This window comes from Pseudopodoces humilis, chromosome 25 (assembly GCF_049639895.1).
Source record: "Pseudopodoces humilis isolate 2021_Gansu_Grassland_sample_001 chromosome 25, ASM4963989v1, whole genome shotgun sequence".
NCBI lineage: Eukaryota > Metazoa > Chordata > Aves > Passeriformes > Paridae > Pseudopodoces > Pseudopodoces humilis.
The window spans coordinates 6,350,035-6,365,909 of NC_142224.1; the positions used below are offsets into that span (position 1 = coordinate 6,350,035).

The 15,875-nt window shown below is 48.4% G+C and overlaps 1 protein-coding gene across 10 annotated transcripts in view; it reads left to right on the forward strand.

Moving 5' to 3' along the window:
* CADM1 (cell adhesion molecule 1) overlaps positions 1-15,875 on the forward strand; it is a 133,346-nt gene that overhangs the window by 79,656 nt on the left and 37,815 nt on the right. For 6 of the 10 annotated variants that reach the window (XM_014259792.2, XM_088066923.1, XM_088066922.1 and 3 more), the window contains exons 2-5: positions 8,581-8,727; positions 9,621-9,773; positions 12,131-12,268; positions 13,950-14,105. In XM_014259792.2, the coding sequence (XP_014115267.2) occupies positions 8,581-8,727; positions 9,621-9,773; positions 12,131-12,268; positions 13,950-14,105 (594 nt within the window). Of the gene's footprint in view, positions 1-8,528; positions 8,728-9,620; positions 9,774-12,130; positions 12,269-13,949; positions 14,106-15,875 lie in introns of those variants that run through there. The other 4 variants (XM_088066921.1, XM_088066924.1, XM_088066927.1 and 1 more) reach the window with 1 other exon arrangement.

The window sequence follows — 15,875 nt, forward strand, 5'->3', positions numbered from 1 at the left end:
ACGGGTGGCAGATTGAGAGCTGATTCCACATTTTTTCTTCTTCCTCTGTAAAATAATAAATATGGTAAAATAGCTCTCAGAGCTGCCTTTATCGTGGGGATGAATCAGGACAGTTGGTGTTGCAAGAGACTTAAAACTTACAAATATGTTGCCCTTTAGGTGAGCATTCATCATTATGTCTGATCTGGGATCTAGACTAAAGGCTTCTCTTATACCTTTTTATCCTTCCTGGGAAGTAGAAATTGGAAGGACTCCTCACTTTGATCATAATGTTGCTGCTGAGATTCTTTCACCTGTTTTGGGGGGGAGTGTCTGTCACTGCTGGGGGTCTATTGTTCTTTGAGAAAAGATCTTGTCTGCCATCTCTAAAATAATTGAAGAGGGGGGGACATATTTGAAAATAAACCAAAGTGAAGGAAAAGACCCCTAAAGACAGGGCCCTTCTTCATGGCCTGGAGTCCCTGCAGGTGATGGGTGGGCAGGGAAATGACTGTGGGCTCCAAAATCCAGGACTGGGCATTCTCATCTGTGCTCCTGCCCGGGGAGATGAAGAGTGGACAGATAACACCTGTGAGCAGAGCCACTCCAGAGGCTGGGAATGCGTGGAAAGTGAGATCAGCTTTCCTCCCATGATGGCAAACTGGGAATTAACTTCAAAGGGCAAAAGAAGCTCAGCCTAACCTGTGGAGGAGAGCATTCAGTGCTTGGTGGGCTGGTAGCAGACAGGTCACCCCTGTGTGCAAGCTCAGGGTCATTCCAGCTGGTAAATGCTTCTGCTTTTACACCACAGTTTTGGGATAACAGCTGGGCAGGTGTTTTGTCAAAGGCTCACAGGGTCCCTCCTGTGTATGACATGGCAGGGACAGTGCTGGGATTTAAGGCTGGCTGCTTGCTCAGCCAGAGGGTGGGAACAGACCAGGATACCCCAAAAAAACACAGCATTCCCGTGTATTCTTTGTTGGTCCTTTGCTTTGAGGACGTTTTCTACAGGTTTGCACATTTGTTATTTTGTCATTTGTTGCTTGCTTATTTCAGTGGTGAAATCTGAAAGATTTCAGACTTAAATACGCAGGCAGTTGAAAGGAGGTCCTTTTTATAGGGAAGAGACCAGGCTGATGTTGATCAGAATTCATTGTGGGTGCTTTATGGAAATACAGATTTCTTGGGTTTAAAAGAGATTATTAAGCTGCACGTTGTGACAGATGCTACTGACAGTAAAAAATAAAAAGGATGTGAAAAAGTCTGCAAGAAATGGGTTACAGGTATGGATATAAGACATATCTGCTCATTAGAGTAAAATGAAACCCATCATCTGACTTGAAACAGGATTCCTTGTTACTGGGAACCCTGTCTCTCTGACTAACGGGAATCAGTGTTCTGGGATGCACCTGGGGCAGGTGCCATCGGATCCAGAAACTGAGCAGGTACCAGAGCAGACATTAATAGCAATGGCATCGTCCCAGAAGGCTTGGAGGGGACGGCGAGGGGCTGGAGCTGAGGGGCTGGAATGGTGGGGTCCGTGGAGGGGCTCCTTGCTGCTGGGCAGTGCCGTGGGACGTTCCCCCCGTTGTGTCCCTGTCCATTCTCAGTCCCTGACTGCCACCCCTGGGAGCAGGGATCTGTGCTGGAGGGAGCAGATGGGGAGACCACAGACCCACGTGCCAGCTCGGGGTGTGAGCAGTGCCGTGCTCCGTGCCAGGCAGGTGGCAGCTGCCGGACACCGCAGGGCAAAACCAGAGGTGGCAGTGATGGTGACAAACCTGCAAACATGTCAATTCTCTCCTGTGCTCAGGTTTTGGCAGGGGCTGCTGCAGCTTTACCCCCGTGGCAGAGACAGAAAGGAGTGTGAGGCAGCAGGTGTTGTTCTGGTCAGGGAAATGCACAGAACATGCTCTTTGATTGTGAAAACTGAATATTTGATCTGTGCTTCCTCCTCTTACCTGAAGCAACCTGCTCCTCGTCAGGGTTTAGCTCCCCATGGAGCGAGTCAAGGCAGGGAAAGGAAATTCCACCTGTGTTTGAAACTCGGGTTTAATCAAGGTCTGCTTCCTTGGATCTGGGCTGTGGGTGTCCTTGGCAGCTGGAAGATAAATGCAGATAAGGAATTCTGTATTAGGGCTCCATTAATAATAAACGTGTGTTGATGCTAACTGAGTGTTATTTAAACACACTGAATGGAGGCAGCAGCCTGCTGGGACCATCTCGTGTTGTCAAAGCTTCTCCCTTGCTGAGGCTGCTCCCAAGCAGTGCTGGGGCATGGCAGTGGATTTTGGGTGGTGTCCTTGGTGGGTGTCGGCTGCCAGTGAGGGCTGTGTCGGGGGAGCACGAGCGAAGGGCACCTGACTCTGTTTCTGCTGAGGGGCCGCTCACAGCTTTGCCCTTTCCTGCCCTTTTGGTCTTCCTCGCTTCTGTCCCTCAGTGTCCCCCAAGAGCTCCCTCAGAGTCCTCAGCAGCCTGCCCTTCCCAGATCCTCCCGCAGCAGATCTTGTGTCTCCCTGGTGCGGGCGAGGAGCCGCTCACGCCGGTGTCCCTGGGGGACGCGTGGATAAACCTCTGACCTTACGGGAGAAGGACGGTTTTTAGTAAGTGACCTTTTGCTGCCTAGGCAATGGACCATCAGCTGCTGGAAGCAAAGCAAGAGACCAGCTGCTTCTCTTTTGTAGAAACACATTTGAAATGTGGAATAGAAACGTGAGATGTGCAGAGCAGCAGGCTTGTGCTGCCGTTCGGAGCGCTCCCTCCCCGGGCTCCGGTCAGTGACAGAGCAGATGGATATTGATCCTCGGTGTCCGCCAGCGGTAACCTTTGAAGGGACAGGCGACGTATGGCCAGGGAGTTTGATCTATCAATATCTGGGTAATAGAAAGACAAGGGTGACATCTAATCCCAGCACAGGTGACAGATCATAAATCTGCACAGACGGGGCGATCGGCGGCAACAGGAGTGTGAGGGGAGGGCGAAGGAACTGCCTCGGTCTGAAACACACTTTTGGCCACAGCTGCAGAGGTTTTCATGGCAGAAAAAAATAATTCCCTTCTTAAGATACAAAGAATTCTTTTAATTTGGACACAACACAGGATTTTTGTTCCTGTACCATTTTGGTTTCAGCCAGTGGAAAGAATTCCCTGATGCCGTTGCATCACATAGATAGATAGATATTCACTATGTTTAAAGTCAGTGCAGCCTCCAGTGTAATTTCGGAGCTATTGTCATCTTTTATTCTTACTCTTTAAGCCAGAAAAGCCATAAAGGTGGCAATGGCATTTTTTTTCTCCACAAATTTAATATCTGTGCACAACTCGCTTGAATTTGCCGTATATTTCTCTGAAGTGGCTGTTTCATAGCGTAAACTTGCTCCTCACAATAAGTAATTTTTAGCACCATCTTGCACATTCTCTGTGAGTGTGGAGAGTAATTCAGGGGAAGTGTGACTGAGCGGGGAGAGGAGCGGGCGCTGCCGAAAGGTGCCGAAAGTGCTCGCTCGCGAAAATCTGTGCTGAGAAGGAGGGGAAAAGGTCCCTGGGACTGCTGGGGCTGAGCACAGCCTGTGACAAGGGATGAGATCCCGGCGGCAGGAGCGGCTCTGTCCCTGCAGACAGTGCCAGGGAGACTCAAGGAAATCAACATTTTGGGAACAGTTTCTGTGAATGTTAATTTCTCCCACCCCTTCTTTTCTCCCTCCTAAATGGGAATTGGAGCATCACCAGGGGATCCCAAACCTGGCACAGCAAATTTGTCTGTTGGCAGTGCCCTTCCTCAGAGCAGTTCCCTTAAACCTGGCTGCAGCATAAAGAAAGGATAGCATGCATTAAATCCAAAAGGAAAAATCCAAGTACCAGGTGGGCGTTACCGTACCAGCCTGGTGTAGTCCCTGCCTCAGAGGGAGACACGGAGCTGCCATACCCCGTTCCCACCATCACTGAGAAAGCTTTGCCCACTTTGGCTCAGGAAAATCCCTGTTCCTCTTGGTGCTCAGCAAGGAATTTTCATGGGCGAGACTCCCCAGTGCTGAATTGCAGCTGACAGATCTGCACAGAACTAACTCAAAAGGGAGATCTTTCTAGAATTCTATTTGTTTGCCACCATCACTTTTTTTGAGGAGCTCTTTGCCTTGGGATTGGAGTTGCTGGGTCTGTTACTGGCCATGGAGAAGATGCTGAAGAGGGAATAAGAGCTACTTGAATGCAGGAAAATCTCAGAGAGGCTTGACTCAGGGTCACAAAGCTGGTAATTACATCTTAATAGAAGAGAAAGTTGCTGTTGCAAAAGGTTAGTTGTGAATCTTGGTGGAAAAAACATTTTCCTCTGGGGTGAAGGCCACACTGAGAGGAGAATTGCTCGGAGGTGCCATGTTTGGCTCCAGGCTCTCTGGCCTCGGAGGGTTTCCCTTAGGGACTGTGCAGGAGTGGAAGGAGCAGCAGCTGCCTCTTCTCCTGCCCTGCCTGCACCCCAGCCTCTCCCAGTAACCTTTCTGTGAGTGGGTGAGAACACCTCTGCCTTGCTGTGCTTTGGCCACCCACGGGGGAATCGGGGCTGGCTTGGGTGGGTTCCTGACCCAGCCTGTTCCCAGCTCTGTCCTCCTGCAGCTCTGTCCTCCTGCAGCTCTGTCCTCCTGCAGCTCTGCAGCTCCCACGTGTGTGTCCATGTGTTTTGTGGGCAGCCTGGTCTCCAGCTGTTGCCCATGAAAAGATGCCATGAAATTAACTCCATCGGCAGCAATTGCCTTTCCTTGCCAGCACAATCAGTGTGGATTGTCTCTTCTTTTCCAAAGTTCAAGTGTGACAACTGCAGCTTTTTAGAACAATCTCTCAAGACTTGGAGCCTGGATGCACAGAGCTCCAGTGGCTTCTCCCACACTGCCTTGGCAGTTCTCTCCCTCCTAGGAGCAGGTCTGCAGAGTAGTTAAACGGCCTTTGGGTTCCCTCCTTTTTCCTGTATCTGATCCCTGACCAAGAGTCTCTGGTTCTGGTTCTCTTCCTGAAGAGCTGCTGGTGGTATTTGTGTTGAAGGGAAGAGATGAAGCTCTCAGTGATGGATGGGACAGCAGAGGAGCTTCTCAGCTCAGGGAAGAGAAGGAACACAAAGAGGAGAAAGCTTCTGGGGAGGTGGATGCTCAGTGTTTATAAACCCACTTGTCTCTGCTCTAACCACCACGTTCCTTTTAGGCATTTGAAACTGATAGATGAATGTTGACATTCAAATTGTGTTAATTCTGGGGATGGAGCATTGTGTCGCTTTTTCCCTTGAGCACGTGGACAGTTTGTGTATCTGTGTGAGTTGTTTCTTCTGACTCAATCTATTAAGAGGAATTTTGTTTAGGTTTACGGCCTTACACAGTTCAGGTGTAATGAAAACCCCTCTTCCCAGGAAAGCATTTGTGTCGGGATCCTGCAGACTGAGCCAGCAGTGCTGCAGCTCATGCTGAGGCACCTGTGGTTAGAAATTCCATAGAAATTGAAAAACCATGCTCCCCAGCACGTATTTTTAATCTTTCCTCCTCTCTCCCTGACGCTTCCCTCTAGCCCGGTGTCCTACAAGCGGAGAAAGAATTGATTTTAAATGTGACCGCTGCATATGAGCCAAGGTCCCTGGGCTGTGTCCAGCTGAGGGGAACTTGTTTGAAACACAATTTACTCGTCTATGTCTGTCTGCAGCCCTGAGAGGAGAGACTGCAGTGGTCTAAGGCAGGAAGACAAGTGCAAAAATTAATTGTACAGGTTGCAGCCAAAGCATCCCTCAAGCATTGTGTCCCTCCCCTCACCCCGCTTCCAGCAAGTATAAAACAAGGTGTCATTTTTCACCTTGCAAAGGGAGATTCAGTAAATGAGGCTGGAGAATTTCTTTGGGTAGTGAAGGAAGCACACATTGTATTTTCTTTCCTCCTGGCACTGCAGACACCCATTTTGGTGTTTTCCCTTGCTCATTAACACCAGTGCATGTGTTAGACAGGAGCTCACCCAGACACCCCCCAGAGGTGGCTTCCTTTCTGTTCCTGTTCCACTCCCTCTGGAGCAATCCCTCACACTCCAAGTCAAGATTTTCAAGGCTCCAAGTCCAGTTCTGGTGTCTGTCCAGTGCACCATGCGCTGGATGAGGATTTGTCCCTCGTGTTGGAATCCCAGCAGGACTGTGACACTGTGCTGTCCTAGTCCCTCCACGTGTAACAGATTAAATTCTGTTCCTTATCATTCTGTTGGGGCCTTTCTGTTGCATCTGCTTGTGCTGTGCCCCTCCAAAGCATTGCCAGGGATTTAACATTGGTTCTCAACAGTAATTTTCCTTTCTTCTCTTAGCTCCTGAGATTCCCTGTTGAGTCCATAAATTTCATCTCCCCTCCCCAGCCTGTCCTTTTGTGTTCCAAAATATTGTCATGCTGTGTGTGTACTTTAATGCTGCTCAGAATAGGGATACACTGACAGTAAATATTTACTGAGAAACTTCCCGAGGTGCTGACAATGAGGATGGGTCTGAAGAGTTCTTGATTTCTGTTGCATTTTTATTTAATTTGGAGTTTGTGATTGCTGCTGCTCATGGAAATGGCTTTCCTGGGAGCAGATAGGAATAGAATCTGGAGGGGTGAAGCAGGCCTTGGCTGAGGTGAAGCACGTTGAGGTCAGCGGAGCAGACGGCGGCCGATCAGCCGCGCTTTGATGAAGAGCAAAGAGGCAGAGCCCAGGAGGCTGTGGAGGGGCTCAGCGTGTCCTTATGTGCTCCCTGCCCATCATTAACCCCGATAAAGCCTCCTTCAGAGGGATCTGCTGCCAGCCCACACCGAGGTGCTGGACTCTGCAGCCATCCATCGGCAGGTTTAATGCAGCAGCATCCCGGCGTGTAAAGCTTCAGTGGCTTGAACTTCAAATAATTTATTTCTAAATTACTTCTACTGTAATTCTTATTAATTCAAATAGTCTTCTAAGCTGATGTAAAATTCAGTAAACGCAAGGAACAGTTTAATGAATTGAAAATAGGATTGAGTCTTTTAAAGTAAATGTAAAAAAATATGCTGGCAATAATTGCTTAGATGGAAATCGAATCTTAATAGCTTTGTTAATGATTTGTAGGGAATATTGCGTTTATGAGAACATATCAAGCTGATCCTTGTGCAAGAACCTTGTTTTGAATGGGTTTGATGAAATTATTCCCCAGAAGCAGTTAGTAATGTTTAGTATTTTTGCTTGAGCCACTTTTGAGATGTTTGATTTCATTGATGCCAGGGCCTGGCTGTGGCTGTGCAGCTCCACGGCAGCGTGTGGCACAGGCAGGGTAGGGCTGTGCTGGGACAGCCTTTGGGGGCTGCACAGCAGTTTGGCATTTGAGAACAGACTCACTTAGGCTGAAAAAGCCCTCTCAGATGATCGAGTCCAGCCATTAATGTGTGTCCCCAGGGTTCACAAGCACCACGTTAAGGGTGCTGATAGTGGGGTGGGGTGGCTGAATGCTCATCTTCTGGTCAGAGAGCTTTGAGCAGGACCAGTTTCATCCTGATCTGCAGAATGTGGAGCAGGCAGGTGTCTGGGACAGGCTCTGTGCCCCTCCTGAGCGGGGCTGGGGCTCTGTGCTCCAATACAGGTGTTACTGTTTAATAGTAAATCTTGCTGCTCCTCAAAGTTCATCAATCTGGAGAATATATCTAAAATTTATACTGAGAGGGCAGAAAAATGTGCCCAGACTTCAGCTTGCTGCCCATCAGGCGTGGAGAGGAGTCTGATGGTTTATCAATCTTTCTCTTTCCAAACAATGCACCTTTTTGTCAAACATTTGTTTCCAAGAGATGTCAAATAATAAAGGCAAGTTGGAAAGAAAGATGAAGAAAAATGAAGAAAATGCAGTGTGAGAGAAAAACTGGCATTTAAGTACGATCCCCAGATTTCCTGTGTGCAAGCTTTATCCTAATCCTGCATTTTTGGGCTTCTCATGGCTGAGGCAGCTGTGGAGCAGCAGAGCTCTGACCAACCAGCCTGTGGCCAAGTGCCCAGGTATCCTGGCTTCATCTGGAGCATTGCTGAAGTCTCAGTACCTCTCCCATCTGATTCCCAGTAGTTATGGAAAGATTGAAATGCGAGGCACAATTCCCACAGCCATCCCCTGCGTCCTGTGGCGCTGGAGGGCTCAGCGTGCGGGTGATGTGCTGCCTCCATTCATTAGAGGAGAGTTTTGGGGTGATGACCTGTAAGTGATTAGAAGGCTCCCACAGCATAATTGCACGGGATCCTTTTTTTTCCCTTCCTCTGGACATTAATAGCACCTACTGATTACACAGTGAGTAAAGACTGATTCCCTGAAGTCTGTCTGCTCCAGTCACAGGATAAGTGCTTGTTACAGCAAGTTGTTCTTTCAAGGTAATTTGAAAAGATGTGTCTGTTGGGAGAGGAAGGGAATACTGGGTGTTTCTGTGTGGGGCAGTATTCCTTCCTCTATTCCCGTCACAGAGCTCCTTTTCCTTTGCTCCTCTACCAGCTGGTGGGGGGGGACCCAGAGTCAGTGGCTGATGTTCCTCCATTGGTGGCAATGGAACTTTTCATTCCCAGATGAAACCACTGGTGCTGTGTCTGACCTTGAGTCCCTTTCTGTGTCCTGCAGGTGATGGTCAGAACCTGGTGACGGAGGACGTGACAGTGGTGGAGGGGGACGTGGCCACCATCAGCTGCCGCGTCAAGAACAGCGATGACTCGGTGATCCAGCTTCTGAACCCCAACAGGCAGACCATCTACTTCAGAGATTTCAGGCGTAAGTTTATGGCTCCTCTCATGACTCCTGTGCCTCACTTGCTCTCAGGATGTGGCATTTGCTGAGATCTTTCCTGTTTGTGCAATGCTGGGCACTTACAGTTCAGCTGGTTCTGTGGAGTTAGGTGAGACAGACAGTCATAATCTTCTCCTTAATGGAAAACTTCACAGTCCCCTCTAAAAGTCAGAGCATCTTACTTTGCAATGGGAATTGATTGTTGTAATTCAGGGTGAATTGCAATTGAGTGCCGAATATTTAGCTGACACAAACAAATTGAACAGAGCGACACCGAGACAGCACAGTGTTCTCAGGGGTAATCTCTTCAGGCCAAAGACTGAAAATTTCAGGGCAATCTCTACTGCTTTATACCCAACAAAATCTCTCATCACTTGCATGTCCAGTGGATAAGTCTGTGCTGTGCTGACAGTGCCATGGTGGCCACAGTGAGATGCTTCAAGTGGTCTGTGTTAGTGTCACTGTGGGGACACGGCTGTACTCTCTGCCCAGGAAGCAACAGGACAGGAAACAAAGTTTAAATTCTACTTTTCCCAATTCCTTCCTCATTCAGGCTGGCCCAGAGTGCCTACAGTCAGTCATGGGGCTTTGTAGACAATATAAGCATTTTACCTACACATCCCTAAGCCACGTGGTAATAAAACCACATCCAAAGATTTGATACTGTGCCCGGTGGTTTGCTCATGTTGATTATTTAAAATGATCTGAGAACAAAAAAAAACCAGGTTTTATTGGTCCAGCTGCAAGGTAGGAAGCAGGATGGAATCTGATCAGGAGCCCAGGGGTGCTCACCTCCATGTGCTGCTGTCTGTAGGGATCTTTGGGAAGGGGACGTTGCCTCTCTCCACGCAGTCACCCAGGCTGTGCTTGCCCCACAGCGCTGAAGGACAGCAGGTTCCAGCTGGTGAACTTTTCCAACAGCGAGCTCCGAGTGTCGCTGACGAACGTGTCCATCTCTGACGAAGGGAGGTACTTCTGCCAGCTCTACACCGACCCCCCCCAGGAGATCTACACCACGATCACGGTGCTCGGTAAGGAGCGGGGTGCTCGCACCTGGGCACGCAGGGTCAGTGGGATGGGGCTCTGTGCGGCACTGGGGGAGCTCCAGCCACCTGGAGAGGGGCTTGCAGCAAGGATTTGAGCCCTGAGTGCTGCTGGCCAGGCACGTGTGGCCGCGCTGGCAGTGACAGCAGCTCCTCTATTCCAGCGGCTCCTGCCGATTAGCAGCAGCTTTTAAGGCTCCATTAGTGGGAGAACCTGAATCAGGGAGGGTGACTTAATGTAAGATCTCACTTGCTGATTAGTTTAAATCTTCCTTCTTTTGCTTAATGAGATTTGGGTCTTAGGTTTTTATACGTTGTTAAGTGATGTTTATAAGCAGTTTTACTCCAGCTATTACAGTTATCAACACCTTCAAAGTTTCTGTGCACTTTCCAGCGCTCACAGGCACGGGAAGCTCTTCCAGCTCCTGCCTCTAATCGTGCACAAACAGTTCATTGGATTTAATTTCACTGCTGGCAATGCTGAGAAGGTGTTTGAAATGAGAATACTCATTTCATTCACCTGCAAGCCAGCACCACATGTCTTTCAAGTGGGAGACATAAATGCAGGTTTTTGTTCGTTTTTTTTAAGCATGAATTGTGCTTTAGAACTGAGGGAAAAGTCTGTTTTCACGCCTTTTACTTCAGTTGTTTTTGAGAAGCCTTTGTGGCATGGCTGTGTGTGTGCTGCCTTTCCCCCACATCCATAAAGGAGGTGGTTTCTTGTCACCTTCATCGTGTACTCAGGCAAACCTCAGCTCTGGAAGCAGGCAAGGTGAGGGAGGTTTATTAGTAGAAGATGAAGGAAGGGTCTTAGTACTTGCATGGAGAAATGGGGCACTGTGATGCCAGGCTTGTCTTGCCTGTCTTTTCTATTATTGGCTCCCTAATTAGGGGAACTAATGAGCCAGGGCAGAGGAGTGGCACTCAATGTTGGCATTGGCTGGTCCTCCCAGGAATTTGTTCCCCACCAGAAATCTCGTGGCCATCACCCAGCCTGTGATTGATCTGAAGTCGTAGCAAAGACTGATTTTGCTGGCCTGCCTCTAATGCTGCCAGCCTGGGGGAGCAGAGGGGGCTCCCAGGGAGCTGCACATTTGCTTCAGCACTTCCATGTCTTCTGTGACACAATATGTAGATTTATTCATGCTTAATTGGAACATGTGAAAGTCTCAAATATGTAGCCCATTCTGTTCTTTTTAGAGAGAAGCCACAAGTGACTAATTAGTCCATTTGATCATCTGGATGGTATTTATACATATTTGCTCTTCATTAGCTTGAAGACCTGTGAGTCACATCTGAACTATGCAGTTGCTTAATCACATTGATCAGAGCAAAGTTGAGTTTCCTTTGGAAGTTCTGGGATTTTCTGAAGCCGTGACTCTGCCACAAGAACTCTCGCTGTTCACTTTTTCCTGGGTTTTGCCTTGCTGCTGCTGCTTCCACAGGAAAGAGATTCCCTTGTTCCCATGTCTTAATTTTTAAGCTCATTTGTCCCATTTCTGGGCTGTGCTGCAGTGGTTGTTACCCCTGAAGTTAGAGCCTGTTTCTCAGTATTACTGGATGATTTTTAATTGAGTACAGTCTTCCAGCTTTGTGTTTTGGGAGACTCCTGATCTAGGGAAGATGTGTGTCTGGGCAGAGCAGCAGATCTGCACCCCAAAGGACGTGGCACTTGTGGCTGAGGGCAGAGCCGGCTCCCTCCTCTCTTTGGTTTGGTTTTGGGATGGTTTTGGGATGGCTTTGGGGCGGTTTGTGGGGGTGTGATGGGAAGCAGGGCTGTTCCCAAGGGATGGTGTTCCGCTCCAGGCTTGTGCTCTGTGGCTTTTTGAGCATCTTAAATGAGGTTGATGTTTGCTGGCCTGCTTCCATGCTCACGGCTGAGCCTTGGAGCTGAACAGCAGGAGAGAAAAATTGCCGTGGAGGTTAGAGGCTTGGTAAGTAATGCAGTGCCAAGTGTCAGCTTTTGTGTTTCCTCTCCTTGTCAGAGAAGTCAGGAAATGTGCACGGAGTCAAGCTGGATTTTTAAATAGCAGCACACACCCGAGTAGCGCGGGAGGCTGCGGCTCTCCCTGGAACGGTGCCTGCTTGGGAGAGGGAACAGAAAGTTACAACCCTGATAAGTAATAATTTGTGAGACTGCGGTGATTATTAGGTGGAGAGTGAAAGTGCTCACTCCAATTACTGCAAAACCACCTATCAAAAGGTTTGATTGATTGAAAGATCAAATAAATGCTGGTTGCTTGTTTCCTTCAGTAGATTTTACAGGTTTTCCTCAAGGTTTTGTCTTGTGTTAGTGATCAAAAGATGTTTTTTTCATCTGGTACGTGTTGTGTTTCCCATTCCAGTCCCACCACGCAATTTGGTAATTGATATCGAGAAGGAAACCGCCGTGGAGGGAGAGGAGATCGAGCTGAACTGCACCGCCATGGCCAGCAGACCAGCCACCACCATCAGATGGTTCAAAGGCAACAAGGAGCTAACCGGTAGATGTGTCCTCTCAGTCCCTTGCTTTGTTCAGGGAGCTGAAGTGATTTATGTAACGCTGGGTGTTTGTTCTCTGCTGCCAGTTTAAGGGAGAAAAAGAGAAAAAAAAGTAGAGCGAGCTTCTTTGAGCGCCAGCTGAGGAACAAAGGACTGTGTGGGCAGACAGATTATTCCCTAACGCAGGGGGCTGAACTCCATTTGGTCCTCTGCCTACCTGCCAGCCTCAAGTGCCGGGTTCTGGAGTCCTGCTGTAACTGCAGGTGACCTTGAGGAGCCCAGAGCTGTGCGCTGAATTCATTTCTGCATGGCTTGTGTAGCTTTCTGCCCTGTTTTAGGCACGAGAGGGATCGTCTGCGCTTTGGGCTGTAAAGATTTGCAATTCACCTTCACGTCTAGCTCCCTTGTTTGTAGAGTGTTTTCCCCGTGTTCAGTTGAATATTCATCTAAGATGGGTTTCTCCGACTCCCTGAAGTCTGGTGGCTCCCAGTACTTGCACATTCAAGTCACTGACTCTGATTGCATGTGACATGCTGTTAGTTTAAGTCTGCATGTAGATGTGAGCTTGGTTGACACCACCTTTGTGCTTTACCCAGTCTGAGACACTGACGGACTCTCTGCAGAAGTCCAGACTCATTACTTCAAACCCACCCCCCTGCAAGGACAGGATAAAATCCTCTCTTTAAGCCCAACACTACAGAGCATTTGAGCAGGCCACATGCTGGGAGGATGCTGATACAGGTGGGATGCAAACCCGCTGCCTGGTGAAGTGGTGCCCCGCTGAGTCCTGGTGCTTGGTGTGCAGGGAGTTAATGATCCTGTTCTGGTTCCCCTCCCCATACCAGGGGCAGCAGGACAAAGTGTTTGTCTCTTTCTGCCTGACCTGTCCAGCTTCTTGATTGAGTTTTCTTGTGTTAGCAGTCAAATCCCAGCTTTGAGCTCTCTGGGAAGAATGCTGAGCTTCATGTAATATCACCTCACCCTGCTCAGTCTTCAGATATTTTTTTTAACAGAGTAGAGACTGAAACACCTGGCTGTGAGTTTGTGAATGACAGGAAGTGTGGCTGTGCCCATAGGAAAGCTTTTCCTCCAAATATCAAGGGGTGTCTGCGTGTGTCACCGGTTTCATATATTATACAGCAATATTTGGTGTCTGGAAGAGCTCTGCTACAGAAGTTACTCTTAGCATTTTGCCTGTGAATTCTTAAATAAAAAGGCACAGATCAGAGTGGAGCTGCGCTGTCAGCAGGTGCTTGCTGAGTTCCTGGAAAAATCCTTTTAGTCCTGTCTTGTCTTGTCTTGTCTTGTCTTCCTGCTCGTTTCCGTGACAGCATCCCTCCGACAGCCGGTCCGGAGCGGGGCTGCCCTCCCTCAAACAGAGCACTGCCAAGTGCTCCCGCCTATCTATACTACTTCTAATTAATTTGATCTGTTCCATCACTTCTGTAGCTAACTGTTGATTCAGGAGTGGGAGGGGATTTGTGGCTCGTTGATTTAAGAGTCTGGGGATTTGGGGATGGTGTGAATCGGTGCGGTGACATCGCATGGGCTTCACTTGGCCGGACCCTGACGGAGAGGAGGACAGGATGGGTGTCCAAAGGGAACATGGACGGGAGGGAGGTGGCCTGGCTGCAGGGGTGCTCCAGCCTGTCCTCACTCCTCTCTCTCTGTTCCCTGCCCCAGGCAAGTCAGAGGTGGAGCGGTGGTCTGACATGTACACGGTGACCAGCCAGCTCCTGCTCAAGGTGGGGCGCGAGGACGATGGGGTCCCTGTCATCTGCCTGGTGGATCACCCTGCGGTCAAAGACTTGCAGACACAGCGTTACCTGGAAGTTATGTGTGAGTAGCAGAACCTTTAATTCTCTTAATATATTAAATTGTGTGCTTGAGAGTTCAGGAACCATCCCTACATGTTAAAATTCCAGCATTGATGAGGATTATATCCTGTTACGTAGAAATCATAATCACAATGTAAGGTAACACTTCACGGGTGAAGCCATGACTTTCCCAGCCCTCTGTTATACCATAAATGCTTACCTTTGTTCTCTGATGAAATACCTCTCTGTACATAGAATTTGCATCAAAGGTTTCTGGCTGGGCTTTTTAATTGTCAGAACAGATTAAATCTGAGTATTTTTCTTCTAGCAGCCTACTAATCTCTGAAAAGTGCTTCTCTACTCCCCCTTCAAAGCAAGATGGTGAGTTTACTGGCAAAATCTGTGTATTCTGCAAGAGAAACCCAGTGTTGTGCACTGTGAACATACAGCATCAACTGGATTTGTACATCAGAGTATGGAGCTCTGTGGAATCTGTAGTAGCAGCACTGATTGAAGCCAGCCTATTTCCTGTACTGCTCCTGACATGTTCATTGTTAATAATGCATCTCACTTCCCTTAGGAGCTGCTCCACTGTACATGACAGCAGCAAGCAGCTACCTGGAAATATCCGTGGTCCCAAATGCACCTGGTGGAAAATTTGGAGCTGTGTACATGCATCCCTGTGTTCTGAAACATCTCCCAAAAGCAAAGTGGGACGGTCCCTACAGCGGGGCCATGTGCTTGGAAAACCAGGCCTTGTGACAATTCAGAGTCCTTGTTTTTGTAGGGTCCCTTCAACTACATCACATTGAAAGGAGGAGAGGAAGTTTTGTATTAATTTATTTCATCTGCTTCATTATGTAGTTTCATTATGAACATCTTGGTTACAATTCTCGTATCTCTGAAACTAGCGGGAAGTAATGTTCCTGTAATGAGGAAAACAGGAATGATCAGATACTGCCTAAATTGACAGATACGAGATTTCTTGCGACTCTGCTAATGTGTAATTCATTTATGCAAACTTAATGTCCATTAACATTTCTTGTAGAGCTCCATTAGCTTTAATAATACATTAGCACCTTTGTGAGGCTTGATCAAATACTTAACGGGGAAGAGCAAAAAATGCCATCTACCCTGTTGTGTGAGGGGATTGGAACTGGCTGGGTTGAAAGGGCATTGGACAACCTTGAGGCTTCCTTTCAGAAATCTCTGGAATTCTGGTGATTTGGTGGAATAAGAGAGGGCCATTGTTTTGGGGGAAAAAAGCTAATGGTTTTTCTCTTCTTCCTCAAATAAATCCCTCCTTGGCCATTTTGCAGCCTTAGGGGTTGCCCATGTGATGAGGACAAAGCACCCCTAAAGCACAGTTCTTTGTCCAGCTCCTGCACTGGAGGCCCTGCTGTATCCCATGCACAGGTTTCTGCCCTTATTTCTGATTTTTGTGTCTCCTTGGGCTGTTCCAGAGCAGCTTGTGGGAATGAGGCACAAAGCTTCCTTGGGAGGGAACAGGGATGAGCAGGAGAAGGGAGTTCAGACTGATCTGGTTTTATGTTCTGAATTAAACTCTGAGCTTGTTAAAAGTAATTATGTTCCAGTGTGGGGACTTGACCCCGTTAGCCCAGTCTGTTCCTTGAGTGGGCAGCAGCAGATGGCCAGAGAGGAGCCCCAGACCAAGAACTTGTCCTGTGTTGTGACCTTGTGGCTCCAGGACTTGATGGGCTGGAGCATGGCCAGACACCTGCATTTCATACCTGCTGCAGGGCTTTAGCTTAAAGAAACGCCACTTTCAGAG